The sequence below is a fragment of the Limulus polyphemus genome, unplaced genomic scaffold (genome assembly GCF_000517525.1).
Source record: "Limulus polyphemus unplaced genomic scaffold, Limulus_polyphemus-2.1.2 Scaffold2312, whole genome shotgun sequence".
Lineage (NCBI taxonomy): Eukaryota > Metazoa > Arthropoda > Merostomata > Xiphosura > Limulidae > Limulus > Limulus polyphemus.
This window is the reverse complement of record NW_013667922.1, coordinates 114,648-142,503: the sequence shown is the minus strand read 5'-3', so window position 1 is coordinate 142,503 and position 27,856 is coordinate 114,648. Positions and strand designations below refer to the sequence as shown.

The 27,856-nt window shown below is 33.0% G+C and overlaps 1 protein-coding gene across 3 annotated transcripts in view; it reads right to left on the bottom strand.

Annotated features, from left to right (window-relative positions):
* LOC106466587 (msx2-interacting protein-like) overlaps positions 1-27,856 on the bottom strand; it is a 124,074-nt gene that overhangs the window by 9,627 nt on the left and 86,591 nt on the right. For 2 of the 3 annotated variants that reach the window (XM_013926879.2, XM_022394613.1), the window contains 9 exons: positions 26,631-27,029; positions 26,082-26,332; positions 24,998-25,109; positions 24,418-24,655; positions 23,257-23,619; positions 14,536-14,669; positions 11,855-12,031; positions 11,111-11,395; positions 26-10,496 (listed from right to left, as the gene is read on the bottom strand). In XM_013926879.2, coding sequence (XP_013782333.1) covers positions 26-10,496; positions 11,111-11,395; positions 11,855-12,031; positions 14,536-14,669; positions 23,257-23,619; positions 24,418-24,655; positions 24,998-25,109; positions 26,082-26,332; positions 26,631-27,029 — 12,430 coding nt within the window. The remainder of the gene's footprint in view (positions 1-25; positions 10,497-11,110; positions 11,396-11,854; positions 12,032-14,535; positions 14,670-23,256; positions 23,620-24,417; positions 24,656-24,997; positions 25,110-26,081; positions 26,333-26,630; positions 27,030-27,856) is intronic. The other variant, XM_022394612.1, reaches the window with a different exon arrangement.

Sequence of the window (27,856 nt, the reverse complement as noted above, 5' to 3'; positions counted from 1 at the left end):
TATAAATCACCAACTATATACAAACCTCAGCTTTTAAAGAAGGTACTTCATGAACAGTACGGGCTCTTCCAACAGAAGTATCTGCAATATTGTGTGTTGTTGTCTTGACTTCAGGTGAATAGTTAGGCAGAGATGCCTGTGAACTACTGGTAGTCATTACAGAAGACTTGAGTGATCTATGACTTTGGTGTACTGATACCACTAAAGATGATGTATATGGTGAGGAAGCAGTGCTTGGTAATCCAGGCATGGGTTGAGCTATTGGAACAAATGGTTGTCCAATAGTAAGGTCTTTTCTTGACGTATTTGAACAAGACATTGATGATGTGATTGTAACTGGGCTTGTAGTTCCAGTATAATCTGAAACAGGTATGGAAGAGGTAACTGTTGGTGAAATCACTGAATTATGTTTCATATTAACTGATCCATGTTTGAATGACTGTAAGCTACTTTCTGTAGTGGTATTTGTGGTTATCACTTGCGTTTCTTGAGTTTTACTTGCTGTGATTTGTGATGATGAAGATTTCTCTTGCTTCTTGATTTTACGTTCTATCACAATAGGATTTAGAACTTGAGGGTAGGTCCCAGTGGTTCCTGGTGTATCACCAGTATGCTCAAGTAAAGTGAGTACTCCTGAATTTGTACTAGTGTTACTGGAGTGTGTAACAATTGTAGTTACACTGGACTTGCTTCCAGTAAGCCTGCGTTCTGTAAAAGATGAGGTTGTAGATCCATCAGATACTTCAGAAGTCTCTCGTATGACACCAGTGGGTTCTCCTTTCTTATTAACAGGTGTTAAAAATCCAGTCACTGGATCTATCAGCACGATAGGACTAGAACGAGAGTCCGTATCATCATCTTTTTCCAAAAGTGAAGGTAAGCTTTCTGTCTTTTTTTCTATTACTTTAGTGTTTTCCACAGAAGTGGTAACAACCTGTGTTGCAATAGTGGAGGATAACTGAGGAAGTTCAACCTTTAGGACAGGAAGAGGATTCACAGAAGGTCCACTGTCATTACTAGCTGATATGGACATAGAAGGTGATTTAGCTTCAGCTTGGCTAACAATTGGCTCTTGTATTTGATCAGATAAACCACGAGGTGAGATACTTCTTTCACAACTTGATTCTAGTCTAGATGTTGATCTTGTGATTCGATATGATCGAAGAAGCATTCTGGTTTCAGGCTTGGATGTTTCAGGTTCAGAACTATTGCCTGAAGAATCTGCAGTGCTAGTAATTACAGCTTGTGTATTACATACTTTAAGTGGGTCTGAAAGAGGATCCTTTACAACATTATCTGGAATAATAAACATTGGCTCATGTTTAGTTAAAGGGGACTCTATTTCCTGATGTGTATCTTCTACCCTTGTAATAATTTCTTCACTGCGACGGTGTGCCCGAGTTCTACGACTTATTCTCTGACTACTTCCTGCAGTTTCAATGTTACCTTCAGAGGGATCTGGATGTATAAAATATCTCTTGACAACTTCCTCAATAATTTCATCCACTGAGGTTTTGGAAATCTGTGACTGAAGCTGAATTGCCTTTCGTGTACTCTTACAAGGCCCAGTAAGAAATACATCTGAAGTTGTTGGTGGTGTTGGTGGTACTTCATCTTTTATTTTTTCAGTGGGAAGGGAAAGAAATGGTTTTGTATCTTCAGCACAAAGGGCCTGAGAAGTTTTGACAACTTCTGCAGTACTAGATGAACTTCCATCATGTCCATCTTTCTGATGTAGACGGATTGTGATGGCGATCTTACCATGTTGTGCAAGTTCAGTCACGTACTCTTTACCACTCATGTCTTTTTCTTCATGGTGAGATGTTTTGTGGTTGAGATCTTCTGGTTTTCTTTCTTTTTCAGCTTCAGATTGTTTATGTTCATGAGTATGTGCCACAGTTCGACTGGTGTCCATCATCCTCTCTTTGAAACTGTTCTGAATATCTTTTTCAAATGTAATTTCTTCATCTTCTGAATCCCTGAATTCAAACACATCATAGGCATTACCACATCCTTTTTGAGGCTTCTGATCTGGTGATTTTTCCAAAGTTGACAAAGAAAGAAGAAGTCTGGGTTCTTTTGACTGATTATCTTTGTTTTCTGTCTCCCCACTTTTCACGTCTGGTTTCTGTGCATTACAAGCAAAAGGTAGATGAGGTGGTGAAGGTTGATGATCTGTAGAACCTTTTTTCTTTCTACCCCTCCTTTTTTTGGGCTCTTCCTGTTTAATACTTTCAACTGTTCCTTCCATTACATCTACTTTTGATGGCTTTTCACTATTTATTTGGCTATCTTCTGAAGCAACAGATTCTTTGTTGAATTCTTGAGAGAGGGCGGTTTTTGTGCTGAAAATACATTCTTCACTTTTATTTTTAATATCAGCATTCAATACCAGGTCATCATTCCTGTTAGCTGAAACTTTTGCAACATTATTTACAGCTGATTTGGGTATTTGATCATCAACTGAATCTTCAGTGTCAGCAAAAGACTGTGCTAGGTCTTCAGCAGACATCAATGATTCAAAGGTGTCTGAACGAAGAGTTCTTCGATTTTTATCAGTAGATGAAAATCTTCTACGACGTCCACCTGATCTAGTTGTGATAGCTGGGAGAATATGCTCAAAATCTTTGGCTTCATACCTTGGTACAAATAAGGAAGATTCTGCATATTTTCTTGTCTTGGGTCTCCTGCCTCTTCTTGATCTTTCAAGTCGTTTTTTGGGTTTTAAATATGCCATATTTGGTAGAAAATGTTCTTGATCAAGTTTAGTATTTTCTTCCGTCATGTCTTCACATTTTTTATCGATTAATGTTCTATTAGCTTTTTCTTCAACATCTTGATCCTTATGCTCATTGTCTTTAGTATCTAACTGGCATCCTCCTCCTCCTTTTTCGGCATCTATATTGATACTTGAACTAGATGGTAAGTAATCTTTTTCTGCATTACTGTCTTCAGGCAAAGAAACTTCAGGCTTTGTCACTTTGACAGAATCAATGTTCTCCTTCTCAAAGCTTAAACTTTCTATCTGATTAGCATCATCTTCATTGGTAATACTCACAAAAGAAGTTTCTTCAGTACTGTTATGACCTTTCTTTTCATCAAGTAGAGCTTCAGGCTGGGTTTTGGCAAGGTTCGTTTCTTGTGATTCATTTTCATTTGAAGCAGTTGTCTCTTTGTTTGTAACATCAACAAACCCTTCTTGGTTTTCTAGCATATTATTTTTCTCATTATTGTTTAAATGCACAGCTTCAGTGGAAGTTTCTTCTGACTTAGTGACATCAAACTGAGATGTCACATTCTCTTGTTGTGTCAAATAGTTTTTTTCACTACTACATAACTGAACAGTTTCAACGTCATTATTTGATGGGGAAGTATTTTCTAATTTAGTCACATCTAAATGAAAAATGCTGTTCTCTTGTTTCATAAGATTATCAGAGAGCTGAGGACTTTTAATTTCTTCAATACTATCTGTGTATACTTGTTTGCACTGGAATTTTTCCTTTTTCTTTCTACGGCGTGATTTCTTATGCTCCACTTTTGTGAGATTTTCTCCTTTTGTTGACAGTTCTGATTCACATTGGTCAACACTGGGTATTTTTAAGAGCTGCCATGGTTTTGGATGCATAGGTTCTTGACTAGAGGTTTCTATAGCTTTATTGACTTCTGATCTATCAGCTTTTTGTGTGTCCAAATTTGTATCATGATCTTCAGTAACACATGGCTGAGGACTGAGTTTTGAATCTTTTTCAGTTGAGTTGGATTTTGGAAAAGAGCTCTCCACTGTTTCAAATAATGATTCAGGAGATTGTTGAGGGACTTGTATATTTACATGATCTGAGTGGTTATTTTCTGAAAGAGAACTCTCAAGCAACAGAAGCTCATTTTTTTCTTTTGTTTCAACTGTACTATTTTCTGCATCTAATTCACTTTTTTTAGGACTCATGCTAACTGATTGAATTTTAAGACCTGTTCTTTCCTCCTCCTCCTCCTCTATCGTTATCTTTGGAGACTTTTCCAGATAGGTTTTAGCACTAGTGTTCACAACTGGAGGAGGATATGAGGCATTCAAGTTTTGTGAATATGTAGGCATTTGTTCTTCAAAAAGGTGAGAATTATTATCATCTTTTGCCTCTGGGATTTCTTCCTGGGATTCTGAAACTGATCCTGAATTTTGTACAAGTCCACTTGAACTGGAGTCTTGGAAAAGATAGTTAAAAGTGTGTTCTTCTGGGTGAGGTTGAAGAAGTGAGTCTAAATAATCTGTTTCTTTCTGAAGGTCAGGAGCTGGAAGGTCATCCCCATTCATAGCTTGTAAAAGAGCTGAGACTGCTAAATCATCTTCCATTTTTTGCTGTTTATCCATTTCTTCTGCAACACCTGACTTTTCTTCAAGCTTAAAATCAGCTTGCTCTTCAGATTGTAAAAGAAAACTTGTAGGTTCGGGATACCTGACAGAAGAGGGATTAATGTCTAAATCTGCATAAATATCTTCATCTTTTACAGTTTCATCATCAGATACTTTTGAATCATTAAGACCATTGTCATCTAAACCATCAGGTTGGAGACATTCATCTTGAAAAGGTTTGCTTACTTTCATGTGCCACGAGTCAGTAGAAAATAGTTCTTGTTCCAACCTCTGGGTCTCTTTGGCAGCCTCTTCTTCAAATTTTCGTTCTTGATGTTTGTCTTCCAGTTTAGGAAGTTCATCACTCTCAAAACAACAGGTTTCCTCAGAATCTGCAAGCAATTCTTCTTCCAATCTTCTGGCTTCTTCTACAATTTCTTCATCTAACTTTTCGTCTTTTGATAACCTACTATCTTCATCAAATGGATGAAAATGTTCTGTAGATGATGACTTAGGGAAAGCTGTTAACTGTGTTAGTGAGAGTTCTTGCAATTTAGAAGCAATATTTTTTTGTTTCTTTTTCTTTTCTTTTGTCTGCTTTTTGTTCTTTTTTTTGCGCTTTTCATCCTTTGATGAAACATTTTTATCATATATGCTGGGTTTTGCTTTCAAATTCTTTTTCTTTTTTGAGCCATCCTCACTTGTATTTACTTCTTTATGAATTTCTAGCTTAGCTTTTGTTTCTTCCTCAACTAGTTTGTCATTTGTCTGATCTGTGTTGTTTGAGTTGCCCTCAACAGTATTACTAACTTTATTACTATCATCAAGTTCTCTATGATCAAAGTCCACATTCTCAAGTAAAGGAGGGGGACCTTTGTCTTCCTCCTCAAAAGATTTGCCCTCTACATTCATTTTTGCAGAAGAACCAAAGTTTTTACCCAGAAAGTTATTTTTGATTCCTTTTTCTAAGTCGTTTTTCACATCATTTGAGTTCCAGCTCTTTTGCTCACTCAAGTTTCTGGACAGCTGATTTTCAAAGTCATAATCTGAAAAATCTGATCTCAGTTCAATATCTGAAAAAATGCTTGGTATTAAACGAGGAGGGGATTCTGCAGGTTCACTTAGTGAATTTTCATATTTTAGTTTAACAGTGTTATCAGTTTTGGATGAGTTATCTGTATTTTCTCTTGCTTTATTATCTGTCTTTTTAGTTTTTTCACAAGTTCCTTTTGTTGTGTTGGATTTCTTCTCTTTACCTTTGGTGGATTTACGAGACTTTTTCTTCTTCTTTGGTGATGGCTTCTGTTTCTTGTCTTGATCATCATCTATAATTTTACTATCTTTTTTAACATTATTTTCTCCCTTCGTGGTCTCTTTTGAATCCAAGTTTAGTTCAACAGCCATCAAGGGTGGAGGTTCACAATCACCAGCATTTTCATTTTTAAACTGTTCTTTCATTTTGTCTTTTTGTCCTTTAGAAAATAACCCAGTTGAACTTTCTGAAAGACCTGAATCATATTTCAGTTCATGGTACTGTTTTTTAGCCTTTTCTTTTGCTTGTGTTTGTGATAAATGGGATATATTATTGACAGAAAAATCTGAATCAAAATTTAATTCTGGGATTTTTATCTTGTCTTTCGTTTTATTTTTATCTTTATTGTGATGAAAGAATACTTCTTTGTCTGAGCTTTCTGAGTCTGACTTTAATTCCATATGTATATTTCTATTTTCTTCTTTTCTTTTTACCATAAAATGTGAAAAATCACTATCTGAAAGATCAGAATCTGACTTAATTTCAGTTATTTTGTCCTTTTTGCTCCTTTTCTTTCTAAAATCTTTCTTTTTTGACTTTGGTTTAGTTGTCTTCTCATCATCTGTGGATTCACATTCAGATTTCATGGCTTTAGATTTCGTACTCTTTGAATTTGCTTGTTTAGTCTTAGGTTTACTACTTTTATTTTTCATATGGGGTGGTGACATGTCAATTTGAGAATTTGAAGCTTCAACATCAGAAAGAATTTTCTTTTTCTTCTTCTTTTTTGATTTTACAGATGTTGGCATAACATTTGAAGAGGTAACATCTTGGATATCTTTATCAGAATCTGATAGAAGGTCACTGCTATTTTCAGCAATCTTTGTGTCTCTGCTCGTTTCAAAGTGAAATGCACTCTGTGATAATTCTTCATCTGAAGAGCTCTCAATGACCAGTTTTCTTTTTTTACCTTGCTTCAGTTTGCTACTGGGTTTGGGTTTGCTCTCTAGATCTGATGAAAAATTACTAAATTCATCGGAATCCTTATCACTATCCATATCAGCAGATCTAGATTTATCACCCTTTTTGGCACGACTCTTTTTCAGCTGATTAAACTTTTTCCTCACTGACTCTAAAGATGCCTGGTCTTTCAAACTTTGGTTATGACTTGAACGAGCTTTAACTTTGTCATACATGGAGAAATAAACAGGTGCATCTTCTGACTTAGTTTTTCCTGACTGGTTCTTTTCACCACGATCAAATGATTTTCTTTCAGACTTGGTTTTTTGTCTTTCTACATGCTCTTTTCTCACTTTATTACTAGTCAACTGTGAATTCTTGCCATGGTTCTTTTCAGATCCCTTGTCACCAGATTTTGTTCTAACTCTGCCTTCATGCTTTGAAATCTCTCTGTTATCTTTCAACTTATTTTTTCTATCATCTTTCATTTTCCCCATATCTGATTTACCTTTTGTTTCCTCTTTCTCCAAAGAAACAAAATTTTCTGGTTTAGCAACTGAAGATTTAAATTTGTCTGATGACTTGGATGATTTGTCTTTTTTCTCTGTTTTCCGTGACTCATTTTGAAGTGGTGAAGAAGATTTATTATCACCTTTATCAATGTCTTTACAACTAGATGTATGATGAGTTTTAACTCTCTTTGGTTCAGGCTCATTAACCTGGTCTTTTGTCTCAGACTGATGACTTTGTGTCTCTTTGTTTTCAATTTTGCACTCTGAAGTCACTTGTAAATGCCTAGTTGAGTCTGTTTCCCAGTTGCTGGGGAAAAAGGCTGTCTTAATGTTACTACCAGTTTGACTTACTGGACTTATTTCCATATCAAACCTGTTGTGCAATGGCTCTTTTTTTACATCTTCTATGGTACCAGACGAATCATTCTGGTCAATGAGGTAATCATTTTGGGGTGAAATAATAGATTCCTTTTTCAACATATGTGTTTCAATAAATGAAAATGGTTCCTTCTTGATACTTTCCTTCTGTAATCCATGTTCTCTATTTTTATATCCTTGCAAGTTTTCTTCCTTAGATGGAATGTCTTTTATAAAATTCTCTTTTGTTTTAAGTGAAATATCCTTTGGTTCTAGAGATTCCTTTTTAATACAGTGAGGCAGGAAAAGGTCTTTCTGTGTGGATTCAGATGTGACTGAGATCGAGGGTGTTAGTGAAGTACTAATGAATGGCATACTTTTTTTTATGGTTGACACACAGGGTGCAGTAGACTGACTGATGGATGATTCTTTTTTAATAAATGGTGGACTTTGGGGATTTGAAGTTCTATTTTGAAAGTTTGTAACATTTAGGTATTGTGTAGCGAGTTTAGTTTGTGGCAAGTTACTGTCAGTTGAAAAACAAATAGGTGATGGCAGGGATATCTTTGCTGAGACAGGTGTTAATGGTGAAAAAGGAATGGTCTGATGTGATATTGAATGAGTGACATGGTTAACTACAAAATTCTGAGTGACATTGGTGGTCGTAATTGTGGTAGTGCTTCCCATTGTAGGTGGGGTTAAAGGTGGAGATAATGTTGTAGTGGTGCCAATACAACTGGATACTGGTAATTTATTCATGGCTAGAGAGCCTTGCCCTATAGCATTAGTAACATTGGTAAGTGGCTGTATTGGGCTTGAGAACTCTTTTGCTGCAGCCTTGGTTCGAAAGAAAGGTTTTACTTTTGGAGAAAGATCAAGGTTTATTTCTTTAGGTTCATATTTTTCATTTATATGCTCTAGTCGTTTCAAGTCTTGATCAAAAATTGTAGATTTTGCAAGGAGAGTCTTCATTATTTCAGATGGCTTTGGAGCCATGTAATCAAACTTAGGCCTCTTTTTAATATTATATTTTTGATAGTCTATGGTTGGTTGCAAGGGAGCTTCTGTTGATGCTACAGTGGTGGCAGTTAGATTTCTACTGGTGTTTGACCCTGACCATGCGGTAAACTTCTCATCAAGAGCTTTAATTCTTTCTTCAATACAACCTGGGGAAGATATTGGAGAACATTCTGAATCTGAGGCAACCTCTGTGTTCTTTTCTATCTTAAGATGAATATCAGTTGGCATGGTTATCTTCACAAGATTTTCAGCATTATTTACAACTTGCTGAAGAACAGCAAGAGAACTATTCACATTGTCAGGTTTTAGTCTCTCCTCAATTTCCTTTATAGGCTCAGGACTACCAAGCTGAACTGACTTAGGTGGTTCACGAAGGATATGTGGTGGTAACATTTTACTTGTCAAAGCAAGAGATGGAGAATGTCCACTTTTGGGGCTAGACACAATAGTTTTAGGAGAAGTAAGAGGATTTGGTGATGTTTTGGGGGACCGAAGAGAAGCAGCAAACTTTGGCAGTGGTAGACATAAGGGGATAATTCCCTTCTTATTCTCATGTTCTGCTGAAGTCACTTCATCAGAAACTGAGTGTAATCTAGGTGAAAAAGTTCTGGTCAAGTCAGGCAATGCTGATAATGAGTGTCGAAGCATTTTGGGAAGTGTAGCATTATCACTGGATGAAGAAACTTCATCTTCTTTCAGTCTTGACTGAAACTTGAAAAAAGAAGTGGAAGAGGGGTCTTTACTAGAATCAATCTCTCCTTCAACATAAGTAAAACTTGTAGGAAGTAGTCCTGAAAACTTCTTGGAGCTATGATCTAAAGAAGGTTCTGCCTGATACACTGATTGTTTTCTCATATGCTGAGGAGCACTCAGTGAGGAGGTAGATGAAACACTATGGTGCTCAGAACATCTGCGGGGATCCACAGGTTTTCTTGAAACTTGGGTGTCAGTGGTCTCAGGTAATCCATTTTTTTCACTGGTTCTTATGTAACTTAATCCACCTGGTACTTTACTCAAAATAGTTTTATCATCATTGCATACTATTTTCTGTCCTAAAGTATTACAAGAAGAGTCCTTTGTGGAAATTTTACTGCATTCTACAACATCTGAGATGTTTACTTCTGAGTTAGTTTTTAACTTGCCTTCTTTGGACAGCTTTCTATTTTCCACAGAACATTCAGTATCACTAGAACTTCCCTTATCTTGAAGTTGTTCCAGAAGTTGTAGTATATTCACATGTTTCAAATTGGCACTATCAGAACTACTCTGTTTTTCAACATGACTAATAGTTAAATGTTCACTAACAGAGCTTGAATGTTCACTCGGAGTGGTTCTATTATTAGATGTTATGGTGGTTTCTATTTTTTTAGACTTTGCAGAAAAAGAATCAGTAGCAATCGAATTTACTGTCTTACTTTTAGAGTCTTCTCTTGATTGGACTTGAGTAACAACAGTGACCCTGCTTGAAGGTAGACTGCCTGCACTGAGGAGTCTACGTTTTCTTTCTGCCTGGCCTAAAAGATCACTTTTAGAATGTCCTTCTATAAAATCATTACTATGCACCCTTTTTCTAACATGTTCTGTTTCAGTTTTGATTTTCAGTTTGTTTACAGAGTCAGCAGTAACTTCTGCAGTGGTCACAGATGGCAAGGAAGTTGTAACAGAATCTTTGAGGTCAGCTTTATCTTCCTGTAATTTATGTTTTTGCAAATGCCTCTGTTCAACAGAAGTCTCTTTGCTAACGAAACCTACCCCTTCCTGATTGGAGACACTGTCTCCACTGGGACTGTTCCATGTTGCACTGTTAGGGCTTTTTAATCGGTTATTTAACCTGTCCTTTGTTTTTGAAGATTTTTTGTCTTTAGAAGGAGGACTTCTGCTCCTACTATGTTGTCTGGAATGTGGAGGTGATTGGCTCTGGTGGCTCTCCAGATCACTAGCACTGTTTCGCTGCTTACATTTTTTCTTCTCCTGTTTAACAGTAGACTCTGAGAATTTGTTACCTTCTTTCTTTTCTCCATCTTCAGAACCTTCTTCCTTTCCACCATGTCTAAATAAACAACAACAACAAAAATCAACATTCAAATCTAAAATGTCAACTTATAACAAAAAATAATATTTCTCATTTTGGATTTCCATTTCTAAGTAACATTAATTTCCCATCACTGAAATAATAACATCACTTAAACTTGTACGGTCACTTTAATTAGCTTAATATTTCACATATACAGTTGTTAAGAGCTGACTTGAGCCTTATAAATAATTCATTGGTTAATGGAAATAAAATATTAACTTATTAAAAACCAAAGTACAAAAACAAGAAGTGCTTCAAAGGTCTTGAAAGGGTTTCCATGCCAATCACTAGATGACTTTGCTATTGAAAAAACTTAATCCATCTTCTTTACAAAAGAATAAAACCAAATTTATATTAAGGTTTTAAACAATGTATTTTGTAAACTTAATTGGTAATCACAAAATTATTTTTGTTTGATCATGAAAACCTCCAGTAAAAAGTTTCAATAACTTAAAAGAAATTTCACAAATGTTTCAATGAGATCACCTAATACACAAAACTTAAAATGATTCACACATATTTATCTTCCAAAACAAATAAAACTGAGATATAGATGTATGTTCAGCAATTACAAAAAAAAACACAAATACCTGGAATGGTGATCATCTCCTGTTCTTGAACTCCCTCTGGTTGATGACCTTTCACTCCTGGCCAAGGGGCTGATACTTCGATTATCTCTGTGTTTCTCCCTAGATGGGCTAATACTGTTTGTGTCTCGCCTATGTAAAGGGCTGAAGCTTTGACCTTGAATACTTTGCTCATCACTTCCATACTCCTTCCTTTCTCGTTGACTGTACCCATACTCTCTCAGTTCTTTTTCATAAGAATCTTCTATACTGGCCCCACTACCTTGACTATATTCCTCATCAAAGTTCCTGAAATATTCAGATTTAATGAAATTTTTATTCCAGGCCAAATGAAAAAACAGCAAAACTTTCATGAATATTGCAATATTTAAGATGTTTCCAAACTAAGAGTTATATCTTCTATAAAAAAAACAACAAAGTGATTTGTATTATAGTATTAATACTCAAATTGAAAGCTTTATCAGTTCATCTCACACTACGGTCCCCCACTGGTTTCCTAGTCAACAATGTGTCAGCAGTAAAATGTTGAAGAAAAAAAAAATTAAAATGCTAGATTTAATAACAAAACAATTACTGGACTACCTTACTACTTATACTTTTATATATTTTTTCATGTATTCCTTACATCAAATACGTTTTTTTTCTCTATAAGCAAATAAAATCATTAGTTTGCATAATCAGAGTTACTTAGCTTTGCAAATATCTATACACATATCAATTAACAGTCCAAGCATAATGTACCCTCACCGATGCCTCCTATCTAAAATGTCTTCAGAATAATTCTCATATCTCATATTGAATGGATGGCCTCTGCCACGACTGCTGAATCCTCCATGTGGCATACCACGAAAATTTCCTCTTCCAGGACGTTGTTGACCCTCAAAGCGACCATAAGGTCTGCTATCAAATCCTGACCTTCCATCCCTATGTATACAAAATTGTCTGCTTAACTGAATACTCAATGACACACTACTGCATAATATAATATAAAACACGTAGAGAAAATATCTCACTTTGATAACACAGGCCTGCGATGGTTTTATTGTCTTGAAATTTTTACATGTTCTACAGTAATTCCTGTATGCTGAATCCAAAAATTATATCCATTTTTCTCCATCATGTACAGATTTTTCACAAAACATCATATGTAGTTTTACATACGTGAATCATTTTCATTGAAATCGGGCCACATTTTGTTATAGTTAAAATGTTGACAACCACTGGCTATAGATTTCCCTAGATCAATCACGACTTGATAGTCTTATCGATCATTCTAGAACCCACGAGAAACCCACCACTAGTATATAAACGGTTAACAGGCCACATGACGTGTCATTTCTGGATAGTATTTATTTGTGCGTGCACTTTGACATTTTTTTCTTTTCACAATATTACTTATTCGTCATTATGGCAACAAGAGGTTGTGTAAATGACCCAAACATTCCGCTATATTTGTGGTAAATTTGTTGTAAAGAAACAAAGGCAAAACATTACAGAATTCATCAAAAAATCATTTTCATTGAAATCGGGCCACATTTTGTTATAGTTAAAATGTTGACAACCACTGGCTATAGATTTTTCTAGATCAATCACGACTTGATAGTCTTATCGATCATTCTAGAACCCACGAGAGACCCACCACTAGTATATAAACGGTTAACAGGCCACATGACGTGTCATTTCTGGATAGTATTTATTTGTGCGTGCACTTTGACATTTTTTTCTTTTCAAAATATTACTTATTCGTCATTATGGCAACAAGAGGTTGTGTAAATGACCCAAACATTCCGCTATATTTGTGGTAAATTTGTTGTAAAGAAACAAAGGCAAAACATTACAGAATTCATCAAAAAAACATATTGAGCATATATAAAACTTGGGAACCAAGACAAATCATGGGCTCCGCACAAAGTTTGCATTATTTCTGTCGAAGAGTTGAGACAATGGACTAAGGTTAAGAAAAAGTCTTTGCCTTTTGGAATTCCAATAGTCGGTGTGAGCTTAGAAACCATGGAGATGACTGCTGTTTTTGCTCATGTAACATGCAAGGCTTCAACACTCAAAATAAAAAGGAAATTTCTTATCCGAACTTACAATCTGCTATAAGACCTGTTGCTTATGGACCTGATGTACCCGTACCTACTCCACCTGAGACTTTTGATACAGTTTCATCTGATTCTGATGTCAATAGAAATGACGATAGGGATTATTTTCAACCTGAAACATCTGGAAAGGTTTCATCAAGACATCAGGAAAATGGAGAGGAGGTATCAGGGAAGGTGGAATATCAGCATGATGGCTGATTACTGCTGGTCATTGAAATGAGATGCTCCAAACACAATACATAAAAGAAAGACCACAGAATGTAGTTTTGCGACTAAAAGATGTAGATTTTACAAAAAAAAAAAATCAAGATGAATGAAGATGCATATTCGTTTGACATCAATGTTCTTTTCTTTTCTTCAGTTTGTTTGTATTTTTGTTAGCAAACATAATAAGAAAAAATGTTCATTGTAGTAAACAAAATAATAATTTGATGTTTGTTTGTTTGTTATGGATTTCGTGCAAAGCTACACGAGGGCTATCTGCACTAGCCTTCCCTAATTTAGTAGTGTAAGACTAGAGGGAAGGCAGCTAGTCATCACCACCCACCGCCAACTCTTGGGCTACTCTTTTACCAACGAATAGTGGGACTGACCGTCACATTATAATGCCTCCTCGGCTGAAAGGGTGAGCATGTTTCGTGTGACAGGGATTCAAACCCGTGACCCGCAAATTACGAGTGGAGCACCCTAACCACCTGGCCATGCCGGGCCTTTAATTTGATGTAAATAAGTTTGTTTGTTTTTCACTTCCCAATTTGTATAAAATCCTTACGTGATAGAAAAAAATGATTATTTTCAAAATCTGCATAGCTGAATTATCAAAAATCTGTTATTAAAACCAAAACATCTTTTATGAAGTTTAAATTCGCAGGCCTGTGTAATTTATATGACCAGTTTCAATTATCTGATAATAAAAAATAAAACATTTATGACTGTATTTATTTTTAAAATATGTATTTATTACAAATGTAATCCTTTTATAATACACCCAACCATACTATGCTAAACTGTATAATGTGCCTGATGTCAGTGAATCACATAGCATCATATAATAATGGTCTCAATAACACAAACATAATAATAAATGTAAATATCTTTACTGTGCTGCATAGTCTTTGATGATAGGCAACTCAAGTCACCAAAATGTGTTTTTAAACTGCATTTCCTAATAACTTTATTTTTCCAAAAACTTATCCCAACACTTATTTTAAGATCCCCATTTTGCTGTTCTTACTATCTCATCTTTTAAACAAACAGACAATGTATCACTTCCTTCGATGAGACACACAAATGCATTGATTATTAAAACACTGAAGGACATACCGTATATCTGTAAGTGGGTCGAATTCCCGCCTGTCTCTTCGTTCCCATAAGCGATCTGTTGGTAAAAGCTCCAGTCCTGGTAGTCCTAGTTTTTCACAGAATGCAGTTTGGCACTCACGACTAGCAAAATCAACCTATGAAATAAAATTTACTAATTATAGGATTACAGTTAGAACAACTGCAGTGAAATACTAAAACTGTTTGCTAATTTTATTGAATCTATGGAAATAAAGCTCTGTGTTTGACATTTTTACAGGCTATACAAACTTCATATTTGCAATATAAATTTCCTTAGATTAGGATGGGAACTTTTCAATTAAGAAAAAACTAAATTGCATAAGTAAACCTACAATTACGATACATAAAGTAAATAGTTTCAGTTTCAAAAGACAAGTATGAAATATGTGTAAGTGTTAGACAATACTAAAAGTTCACATCTGCACTTATTAATGTGTTGAAAAATCACTGTGAAATTTATTTCTCTGTAGTATGAACCCTTGTCTCTAGTTTCTACTAAGCATATCACACACAAACAGTTTTTTTAATAATTGGAAATATAAACATTAATCACCTTTAATTTCAGACATTTTGATGGAGACGAGTAAGTCTATAGACTGAATGAAACAATTAACAAAAGCAATGTTCTAAAAACTAAGTATAATTATTTCAGAAGGCCATTACACAATCCAAACAAATTAGTTTGCAATGTAACTTGTTAAATGCTGTTGCTATGATGCACTAATCCATTAAAAAATTATATAATCAATATTTTTATACTAAAATACAAACCTTTTCCCACCAATATCATTAATATAGCATTTTCTCACTAGTCTACTACAAGTTAAGTACCTCAATAATAAGGTCAGCCTACAAAACAATGCCAAAATGTCAAGAAAAAACACACAAAAACTTGAACTTCTTTCACTTGGAATGTTAAAACCAAATAAACTAGTAATTCAGGTGTTAAAGTCATTAAGAACTTGGATAAACAACCTATGGTAAGGTTGGAAGTAAGGACTTCAGTATTAGGAAAAACAAGTACAAGCTTTAGAAGGTAAAATACCATCTTGTCTTTAGGCAATATTACTACACTATTAGAGAATGTTTTGCCTAATCATGTAGTGCATGTTGTCAATACAAGTTCATTCAAATGTTTGTTGGATATATTTATAAATGTGAAAGGCTACATTCATTTAGGGTTGGCAATATTAAGTGAATGTTTGATCACAATGGGCAATTATCACCTTGCTTATTTGAAATAATTTTATTCTGCTTACTTTTCAGTTTCGTATTTCTTACTGTTTCAAAAGAACAGCATATATAAAACAAAATGAAAGTTTTTACTTTTTAATAAATGTTTCATTATTATTAACTTAAGATAAATAAATATACAACAATAGAAATACCAATTTTGTGTCTTCAACGATACTAAACAATTTCCACAACACACTTTTTTACAAAATTAACATAATAATGAGAAAATTTTCCTCTAATTTTTTTCTTTAAGTTTTTTACATTTTAAATACCTTAAAAGTATATTAAATCACATATAGTTTAATACACACAGGAAGTATAATTTAAAGAGTATCCTTAAAGATACAAAATTGGTGTTTATACTGTTATGTATTTAGTTTAAATTATTAATAATACTATGTTTATAAAAATTAAAAACTTTCATTTTATTAAATGTTTCTCTGAGCAAAACAGATTTGGCTCCAAGTCTGTGTGAATATGATGTTACGATAATACAAGGGTTGAAAAAAAAAGAACATCTATTAAAGACAAAAATTTGAAACCCCATAACCAAAGTGCTTTCAAAAAAAAGAGACCTTTTGAACTTCTTGGGTTATAGGGTTTCTTATTTTTCTGTTACATATATTTGATGGTATTATAATGATACATAGGCAAATTTTCCCTGTTAAATTAACTAAAAACATGCATGTAAAAATTATATACTTAAATCAACTTTTCTATGTCATTTTTAGGAATCATGTTCACTTTGTTTGTTGTTAATGCCTTTTCTATAATCACAACATTTCAGCATTATACAACTACTTTACATTTAATTAACAAAGGGAAATATAAAAAAGTTTCTAGAAAAACAGCTGTAACAAAAACTGCTGGTAACTCTCATGAACTAAATAAACTGGGAAAAAATATTTTGGACAATTTAATATAAAATTCAGCAAACAAGAGCAAAATTCAATTGAAAACTAACAAAGTAACAGAAACTTGTCATATGCATTTTGGTGATAAAGTTAAAAAATGACATACTCTCAAGATAATAAAAAAAATTCTCAGCTAAAGTAAAAAATATTTTTATTATTTATTTATTTATCAAAATGTCTAAATCCCTCCAGTATGCACTACATATTCTGAAAAAAAGTCATGTGCATTATTTTTGCTTTCAGAAATTCTTATGCTACACAAATATAAAATAATACAAGTACATGCAGCTCAAGACAAAAGAACTTAGAAGTAAAAAAAATTACAAATTAAATATAATTAAAGAGATGCCATTTTTCTCTCCAAACTCTCAAGAAAAGTGCACGTCATCACCTGAAGAAGGGTTTAAGCTTGAAAAGTTGTGTCAAATTAAAGTTTTTCTGGATTTTATTACCATCATACCTAGTTTGTTTTTTTCCTTTCTGCAACTTTCATATTTTTGCTTATATTACCAATGTTGTATTTATTGTGGTTTTTACACACAATTGTAATCCATTGTTTTTAAACATTTTCTCAGTCAGCTATTGCAATTCCACCTAACAAAGAACTTTCGAAAGTACTGGAAACCTTGTGGTTCTCTAAAACCTTTATATTTCAATGTAATATTAAGTCTGTAAGTTGTCTAGTACAATAAAACAAGTCCACATTAAATGAAAAGAATTTTATTCATTTTAGACCCGAAAGAAAAAGCTAATAAGAACACAAAGAGACAAAATAATATTAGTAATTTACAATCTTGATCCTTCCTTAAAAACAGAAGATTATTCCTAAAATATTTACAAATGGGCCCTAAATCTTACCAAGATATTCTGGCCTCGATTGATCACAATATAAATAACAGGGTACCTCATCATCTATAGAAAAATCTAAATATATCATACACTGCAATTAAGATTATGACATTCATTCTGTTATATTATTTGCATTTGCTTTTTTCTCTTTCTTTGGGCAGAAACTGATGAAGATGTTAGGCTAAAAATGTTATTAATTATATACTGAAGATAGAATTAGTAAAATTCTGAAATGTCCATGTTCTTTATCCTATGATAAATTTTATTATTTTTGATTGCCACCAAACAAGTTTTGAGCTTACTTTATGCTAACAGTGTCATTTGGACAATACTCATGTGACATCTGTTAATTTGCAGACAGAGGTCTATAGTACAAAGCCTGATAGTGATCAGTTTTGCCCAGTCAGTGTTTATTTCTTTTACGAGTCACATATTATAAACATTGTTTTTCACAAAACTGAGTTAAATAAAATGGTACGGCTTGTCGTCATAAAAACTGGGGATGTGGGAGCAATGAAACTAGATTTTCATGGACTATTCCAGGACCTCCTGATAAAAACCACTATTTTCCAGGATTTCAAATACTAAAAAATTTGTTTATAAAATTCCATGACTTTCCAGGATTTTCATGACTTAATCGAACCCTGCTTTCTTTATAAGTACAAAACTTTAGAAGTATTATCATTCACTCATGATATCCCTAGTCACATGCTTGCATGGGTAAACTTAGACTTCAATGACCAAGACATGATTTTTAATTTAAATAGTTATGTTTATGACTCTTAAAACTTTCCTTTAGTAATGTATCTTGCTTCAATAATCTTTTCAGATTCTTGGTTGTTGACAAGAAATTATTTTTGGCAATAATCCAGATTTGTAACACAGGTAAGGCCTTAACCCAGTTTATTTAAACCCTGTAGAAGGACAAAGAGATAATTTTTTTTAAATTTGAGAATATGACACTTTAATGTGAACAAAACTAAGGGTCTGTATAGAAGTAGGAGAACAGGAACATGTAGAACTATCTGGATGGATGTATATATTTACAACCCTGATACTTTGAACTGAACTCGTATTGTACAACTGTATCACTCTCACTTTTGTCATTTAATAGAGCTTCTTATCCATACAAAAACATATTCTTATACCTGATCTCAGATATACAGAATTTGCCACAATAAATGAAATTATATATTTTTCTGAAAACACAAGAACATTTTCAGGGAACTGACTTGAGATTAGAAATGCTACAGTCAGAAAGTGTGAAACTTGTTACACTGCAAATAACATTATCTTAACAAGATGTTGAAAAATAAAATAATTGTAACTAAACTACTGACAACAAAAAGTTTTTTGTTTAATAATCTCACACACACCCAAAGAAAGTTATAAAATAGATATGAATTTCATCGCATGCCTTTCCTGGAAAACATTTTTATGAAAATTTTTCCAGTTTTCAATGTTTTATAAATAATTTGTAGCATTTTATGAAAGCTCAATTTTAATTTCCAATTACTGTGGTTAACATATACTAGGTTGATAACTTATAGGTTGCAGGAAATAAATTCCTCAAGATTCCTTGGATAAAAATTATTGATTATAGGATGTAAATTGCATTAAGTATATTTTTTGTGGTTTCATGTTACCATTTCCTTTTTGTTGCTATTCTTAGTCAACAGGGTCAAAAGTGTGAACAATCTATGACTGATGTATAGTTTATGTGGCAGTTGTTTTTTAATAGCTACACTTTTATAGAATTGTCTGGTATACTCTATTTTTTGTTTAATATTTTAATTCAAGACTAATCCCTTGTTCTTAGATTCGGTTTTCAAGAATTTGTTACAGGTCTATGGATAAGTCAAATGTGTTTAACTGAAGTCAGTGCATAGGCTGAAGCCTAATCCCTTGTTCTTAGATTCGGTTTTCAATCATTTGTTACAGGTCTATGGATAAGTCAAATGTGTTTAACTGAAGTCAGTGCATAGTTTATAACAATCTGTAGCTGTTTTTCATCAGAAATCTCTTGATAATTTCTTGTGTTTCTCATATATTTTGGAAGCTTCAAAGGTAAAGAAACGAGAGGTTTTAAAAAGGTCTAAAATACAGGTGGGCCATCCCCATTATAAAGAGTGATTTATATATTCCAAGAGAATGGTGTTTGATTAGAAAATTATATAGAAGATTGGACATTTTTTTCAATATATAAATTCATAGTTGGTCTATGAATCTATTAACTGATCAACTACTTGTTCAAAGAAATGTCTATGTTTTTAGAACCCTGGGTTATTATAATGTATTTTACTGAAGAGTGGAAAACTTTAAGAAGAAGAAAAAGAAAGTCATTTTGAAAGTTACTGGTGATTGAACTTTTTGTACCTAAACTTACGGCAAAAATGCTCTTAGAATGAGGAAGGTTTTCCAAATGGCTCAATAAATCTATAAGATTATTTACGTAGTAGATTGTCATCACAATTAGCCCCTTCATTAACTGCCTTATGTATGAAATGTACCATCAGATATGGCATAAGTAGGCTGTAGACTTATTTTGTTTATTCTAAATTTTGGGTATGCAAACAATCTAACTTTAAATAATGAAGAGGTTTATAGAGACTCCTTGTGAATGTATACATTCTGAAGGAAAAACAGAACAAATCAACATTACACAATAGAAAAGGAGTCCCATAATGCCAATTAATATTTGAAAAGTTTTAGCCCTCTGAGCGAGTTTATAAAATTACAAAAAAACCCTTTGGCTGATTTTAACGAAATTAGGGGTACAACATTATGTTGTCCCTATACAGACAGCATGAAAACAAAGTTTTCAATGCTTTTTTCACCTTAAATATAGAAATAATGCGAGCCATTCAAAACTTTATTTTGACTATATCAACTAATCCTATAAATTAATTTGAGCAAAATTTGAGCATTAATCAAGTGTCTAGCATGGTGCTCATTAATCTAGAATTTTAAGAATAGAGAACTATGTTTCCTGTGTATGTGGATGGACTAATTTAAAACAAATATGGAATGTGAATGTATATTTAAATGGTCTACCTAATAATTCACCCCAACATTATTTTTCAGCCATTGCATTAAATAAGAGAACATTTAAAATTATATTTTGTCTAATAATATTCTCCTGTATTAACACATAGGCCTCCATCCTCCAGTTTTATCTGACATTAACATCTACTTGTACATTATCTTACAATCTTTTCTCATTGGTATTTGTATCAAATGATTTCTCGTTGTTGATGTATAAATACTGCATTATTACATGTACCTCTATTTGTAAGTGCTGTACAAAATTTAACTAGATATAACTAGTTTTTTTTTTCCTTTTCTTCATTGCAGAAAGATGTTTGTTTCTTTGTTGTTAAGCACAAAGCTACACAATAGGCTATCTATGTTGTACTTTCCATGGGTATCAAAATCTAGTTTTTAAAGACAGAAAAATGTAAAGGATCAGCACTCTTTTTCAACCCAATAACCTGAAACAGTTTTTGTGTCACAGACACAGGACTCCCAGACAGCCACCAGACTTCTCTTACTGCAAGATTCAATGCAAGCTTCTATGCATTCAAGTTACACAACACTTTAGTTTCACTGAACACAAGTTTTCAAAAGAAAGCTGCTTCTGTATATCCTTCATTATTTCATCTCTACAATTCTTTCCATGATGAGGATTACAAAATGGTGCAAAATCTTGTTAAGAAGATAACTAAACCAGATTCACTAACACTTATTTTGGGTGAATGGACTGGGGAGATAGAAAACCCTTTACTCATTTTGGTGCTTGCAACTTCTGAACCAATTTTTCTCAAGAGCATTGAATCAAAAACAGAATATGTAACTAAAAACTGAGTGTATGACTACACTCCTCAGTGATGTTATGGACACCATGGGACAAGAGAAGGTTAATGTTTTGTTTGCAAATTATAAAAATAATACAGAGCTGCATGAGAAATATCATCACCTCATCATTTATAGCAGTCTAGCTCAAAACTTCAACTAACTTACTAAGAATATCAATCCCAGAAATGATACACTTTCACTAATCCCTACAAAATATCTGGAAAATTAGATACAGGCAAACTTAAAGCCATGTATAAAATAATTATTTTATTAGACAGAACACTATTTTATCTGCAACACACAACTTTTTGAAAAAATGATTTAACCCTATGTGCATAGGTGGGGTCAAAGTGTACATGCCATGACTTTTTACAGAGTGCTATTTAACATGATATTATGTACTTGATGTCAAAGTTATCAACCATTCATTTTACCATACGATATTGATTTATTGACAGTCTGCAGCAGAGGAGAGTAAATACCAGATACAATAAACATGGATACTGAATGAACTGTAGATATGCATTTCAGAGATTCTATGAGTTATGTAGATGCAATATGAAAATTGTATGATGGACAAAAGTATTTTTGTTCTTCACATGAACATCACCTTGCACTCCAACTTGTCAGTCTGAGTCAGACTGACATCATCAATTCACAGACATATCTTGATTACAAATACTTTTGTAACATTCGAGTTTTTGTGTACAATAGTCTTACTTTTGTAACATTCGAGTATTTTGTGTACAACAGACTTTTATATTTTACTAACAGAATTTTACATTTTAGTAAAAGTTTGCTATATTTCATGTAGATACATGCAGTAAATTCAGAATTATGGTCAACATTCCTTCTGCAATATGAAGTTGGCCTAATGGACTGATTCCGTGCACACACACTTAATATCCTTTTGGAAGCAGTAAAATCTCATAAAAAGTAACCTTTAACTTCAATATCAGGTTACTGTATTAAATACACACACATAAAAATAATTTAAAGAACAATATTTCGAGGGAAATATACTGGTGTTTTGATAAATTATTACAAACAATATTACTTTTTAACACTTTTTAAGTGTAACCTTTTTATACAAATTATCTCAGTTGTATGTTAGTTTTTTTGCTGTATTACATCTAATTTATTTTTACAAAAATACAATAGTCACAAGAATGTAGATTTTGTTTACCAACAAGCAAGTTTAGGCTACTTATCAAACCCTATATCTTTAGCAAGTAAAATAATTTTAATCCAATTTTACCTTTAAAAATACAAGATCAAACTTATATACATAAGTTATTGTACAAATAACAATGTTCATTTGTTTCCAGCAACATCACAAAGGGGAAAATGAGAGGATGGTCTTCGTAACACACCTTAGGACAACATATTAACTCATGCAAGGTAATATTTACATATTTGTAGAGGGACCTCAGCACAAGTTCAAATCTTCCATTATTATATACTCAATTACAAAAAAGTTGTGATGCAAAACTACAATCAATACACATGAAAAACTAAATGTTATGATTATGACAGAGTGAATTGCTTGACTGATTTAAAATAGAAGATGTTCATACTGGAACGTTACATGTTACTGATGAAGTAGAATTAAATACAAAAACAAAAACTAATTATAAAATGTTTTGGCTAGGTTACAAGAAATAACAACAGAACTGTATAACTCAATATGATGCTTAGTATACACAAGAAATGCATTACTTTCAAAGAAATCACTTAAGGTGTGTAATAAGTTTATATTGAAAAAATAATATGGTGAAAATGTGTATCATACAGTATATTAAATTAACAAGACCTGAAAAATGAATTATAAAATTACTTTTCAACTAACCTGCAACCTTTTACTTCCGAGCATTCTTCCTCTCATTTCTGCAACTGCATTTTGTGCTAAATCTATTGAGTCATAAAACACTAGGGCTTGGCCCTTTTCTCTATCTATCACAGTATTTCTTACTGGTCCATAACGTCCAAAATGGCGTTTGAGAAACTTTTCTGACACAGAATCCACAACTCCATCTATCCATACACAGCATGTGGGCATACTTTTACCAAATCCCAATTTTATCCTATTGGCCCCAAAAAGAGTTTCACCATCCAGTTTCCTCATGGCTTTCACCACACTAGCAATATTTGTGAACTGAATGAAAGCATACAAGGATGTACTGGTAGCTCCTTGTTTCTTGATGTCTATCTCCTGAAAATAAAATACAGTCAAATCTTATAACTTCTTTGTTATTTAGCTACTTATATACACTGGGCTTGAATTGCATTATTTTGCAATTGGGGAGGGGATGTCAAGTTTCTTTACGGCTCTTCTGAATACAGACTTGGAAACAAAACTTATCAATCTTGGACCTCCCAACCTAAAAATATCAAATTCAAGCCCTATGATACATATATATTATTTTTTTAATTTCTTCTTATTGTTTGAATATAAAATAAAAGCAAAAGTACAATACATATTAAATTAACTAGAAGTAGTTTCATAAATAACATGAGCTTTTTATGGTAGAAGAATGAAAACTTAAAACAAAAACCTGAAGATAATGCCCTATACATAGAAAAATACATTTATTTACTCAACACAATTATTACATAAATGGTTCTAAAAATGTTGGAATACCTTAATTCATAGTTTTCATATATGAAACACATCTTACTATATGACAACTTAAAAATAAGAAAACTTTGTTACGCACCAGCTCATTGGTTTTCATCTTATTACAATGCAAGAAATCAGTAAGGATATTTAATCAGTACATGTGCTGTAATCTAATCCTTTGCTACTTTGTAAAATGCTTGCTTCAATTTTGGTAGTTGAAAAAAAATTTTTTCAGGAATTTTACAGTCAGTCTATTGTTATATTTTCAGATTAGGTTTAATAAGTATTCACTGGTAAGTTTGAGCAATTCTATATATGTTTTTTCTTTTTGAACAAACAAAATCTTTTTTTTAAGATTTAAATAAAAAACTGTTCTAAAGAAAAACTTACGATAATTTCTCCAAACTGTTCAAAATGTTTCCTGAGGTCCAGATGAGTAATGTCTTTTTCTAGGTTGCCAATGAATAATGTCCTTGTTGCCTTAGGATGAAATTCATCAAGGTCAGCCTCAAAAGGCCTAAACTCATTATCTTCACCATCTAGCCCTTCATGTGCTTTGACTTCAATCTTGCAGCCAAAAAACAACTTGTCTTTAGAAACTTCTAAAGCTTTTTCAACATCATCTGCCCTGAAATGGTTGAAGAGCAATGGTTTACTTTCAGTCTTAAAAACATTATGCTGGTGCTTCAATAAACTAGTCAGGTTTAAACTACAAAAGGTTGTTATATTAAAAGTTCAGACTTACTATACACTCATTTTTAAAGTACTTATAGTTAAGTCAATAGCTACAATAATTATTTACAACATAGGATCTTGTGGTTATGTCAACAACCTTTACAAAATTTCATAATACAGAATCTTGTGCTTTTGTATATTACTTAGTATATTACCACTCCTTTTGCAATTTGTAACTCACAGATAAGTGAAATTTTTAAACATCTAGTAAAAGAAGAAAAACAAAATCACCTACTTTTTAAAACAAACTACTGCATATCTGTCTGTACCCTGACCAATCACTTTTACCATGGTGACTTTTCCATGCTTCTTGTATTCATGGAATAATCCATCTTTCAGACTTGTGTCTAAAAATTCCAAGTTACCACTATGTTACTATATGTAACAATAAACATATTCTTTTCCTACAGAAGAACATTATATTAACTTTTCAATACCAATGCTAAGCTGATTTAGTCTAACTCTTTCCCAACACACACTATCAATGAAACAAAAAATTTAAACAATACTATTAAGGTTAGATTATATGTACTAGGATATCTCAAAATCATGCAAATATTGCTATTGATACCCTTTTATTTAATTGTTTTCTGATATTTGATAAATTATTTGTTTCACAAAACATATTCTTGACAATGACAACCTACAGCACGCTGCAATTAAAATAACAAAACGTGAAACTTTTGCTATACTGTAATTAGCAAGTGGAATATTATCAAAACTGTTAAAATAGTGAAAATGACATTTTGATTCACTAATGAGAATCTTCATAAGGTTTGGAAAAAAATTCATGTAACTGCACTGAAAAGTCACATTAAACCAAGCAGGGAACTTTCCATTAAAACATACATATTTTGACTTTATAAACTTCATTTACAAACGTTGCCTATGAAGTTGTGAAATAAATACTGCAACAAAATACTCACTTGATTTATATGATAGATTAATTAAATCAATACTGTTTTGTATGCAATTTTAAAAAAGAAAGAAAGGAGATGAACAATTTTTTTCTAAATCTTTAAATGATGCCCAATATAAACATTCATAAAATTTAGTTTACTTTATCATAAAGAGATACTTCCACCTAAAAGTTAAACTGTTTGATGTTAAGTTATATTTTACAGGATGTTCCAACAAAATCAGGTATTTTTAAACATGTTCTACAACAATAACTTTTTTTGCTTACATAAAATTTATATAATTATTGGTAAATTTAATTAGGAAACAACAGAAGTGAGGACATTCTTCACCCAATACTTCAGGAATCAATAAATACCTTAGACTAAACTTTGTTAAAAAGCAATTTATTTAAAAGCTACCTGTGGACCGTGCTGGAAGATTTTGAACACAAATGCCCAGTGGTCTCCTTTCCTCTTTGTCACTGTGGTTGTTTATGGGACTGGATGAACAATTTTGTGATTGATTTGAGCACTGATTTCCCACAGATAAGCTGTTAGCATTTAAAGTTGTAACAGAAGGTGGTAAAAACAATGATGACACTGTGGTGACTACATTGGTTGGCCAATCTGAACGTCCTGTTTTCCCACTTCCTTGGCTCCCATAGGAGGTCCTGTGCATAATGAGTACACTTTCAATAAAGCTACTCAAAGGACATTTTAGATAAATTTTCAACTTTCTATTTCTTTGCTTTACCTCTTTAGTATATGTTTGACAGCAAGAACACCCAACTGATGAAACAACATTCTGATCTTTACAAGTAAGAATGTAAGTATAGTACATCTAATTAGCTATACTCATCACCAGTTTGATTTTATATCACTCTAAATTGGTATCTTGCTGTGATCAGAAGTTAATATTAATGTACATAAACTTCATCAAAAGCTTTTTTTTTTAAATTACAAACTTACGCTGGTGACTGAGACTTGGACGGTGATGGCGACCTACTACTGCTGTCAGTGGAGCTGCTTCGATGTTTTGATGATGAACTAGATGATCGACTATCACTACTGCTATGAGAACTTGACCGTGATCGAGACTGAGACCTAGAATTTGACCGGGAACCCGAGCGGGAGTGAGAGGACCGCCTTGACGTTCCCTTTCGCCGTTGCCGGCTGCCACTCCGAGAATGGGGTGGAGAGTCAACAGTTGAGCTGATGGACGAAGACGTTATTGTCGACCTCCAAGATAACCTCCCTGGTCCAGCTGATGCTGCTTCTCGCTCATCACCATATTGATCAAGTGAGGGTGGGTAACGTTGATCAAAATGTTGACGCTGTGTATGACTACGAGGAAAGTGTCCTTGGTTCCTAAAACATAAAGAACATTTTTTTTACTAGGAAGAAGACTTTATCACCTTAAAATTACTGTAATTGTTTTTAATACTTCATTTCTTATTACCATTATAAAAAAATTCAAGTACTTTTAGCCACGAACTCGTGATAACAATTTGATTTGAGCTTGAACTAGTTTTGAGTGATCAACCAATTACTTTAACGTTTTTCTCACTAGATTGGACTCCAGCTTAAATAAAGTATTTCTGTAACACTTTAAGAGGTTTGTTTATTTTCAAGCCTAATGGTAAGATTCTAAATGAAGACCTTCCAAACAAAATTGTTTTCACTCATTCAAATAACCTAAAACTGATGTTTTACGCAGCATAGCTTTCATTAATTTTTTAGTAAATATGAAAAATTCAAGTCAACTTAATCAAACAACCATTTCCGAGACATACACTATCTCTTCCTTCAATTAGAAAATAGTTGAAGAGGTGTAAATGTCTATACTAGTTTATGGAAGTACATCAGAAGCTTCATATTCCTATTACTATAAAAATAATGATAGTTGATAAGCAGGAACACATCTCATGCACAAAACAAGTATTAATAGACAAAGAAAAAAAAATTAATCATTCTACCTTTCATCAGTAACATCACTAACAGACTTTGGTAACCATCACTCTAACTAAATATTTCTAACTCACTTACTGAACCACATATCAAAAGAGTAAAAATCTTACAAAAAGCTGTCTCCATAAACATTCACACAGCAAATGCATAATATAAATTCTGGCACTGACCAAAGTACAAGAAGTTAACCCCCTCAAACTTCAACTCTTTTATAAATATCCACCTGG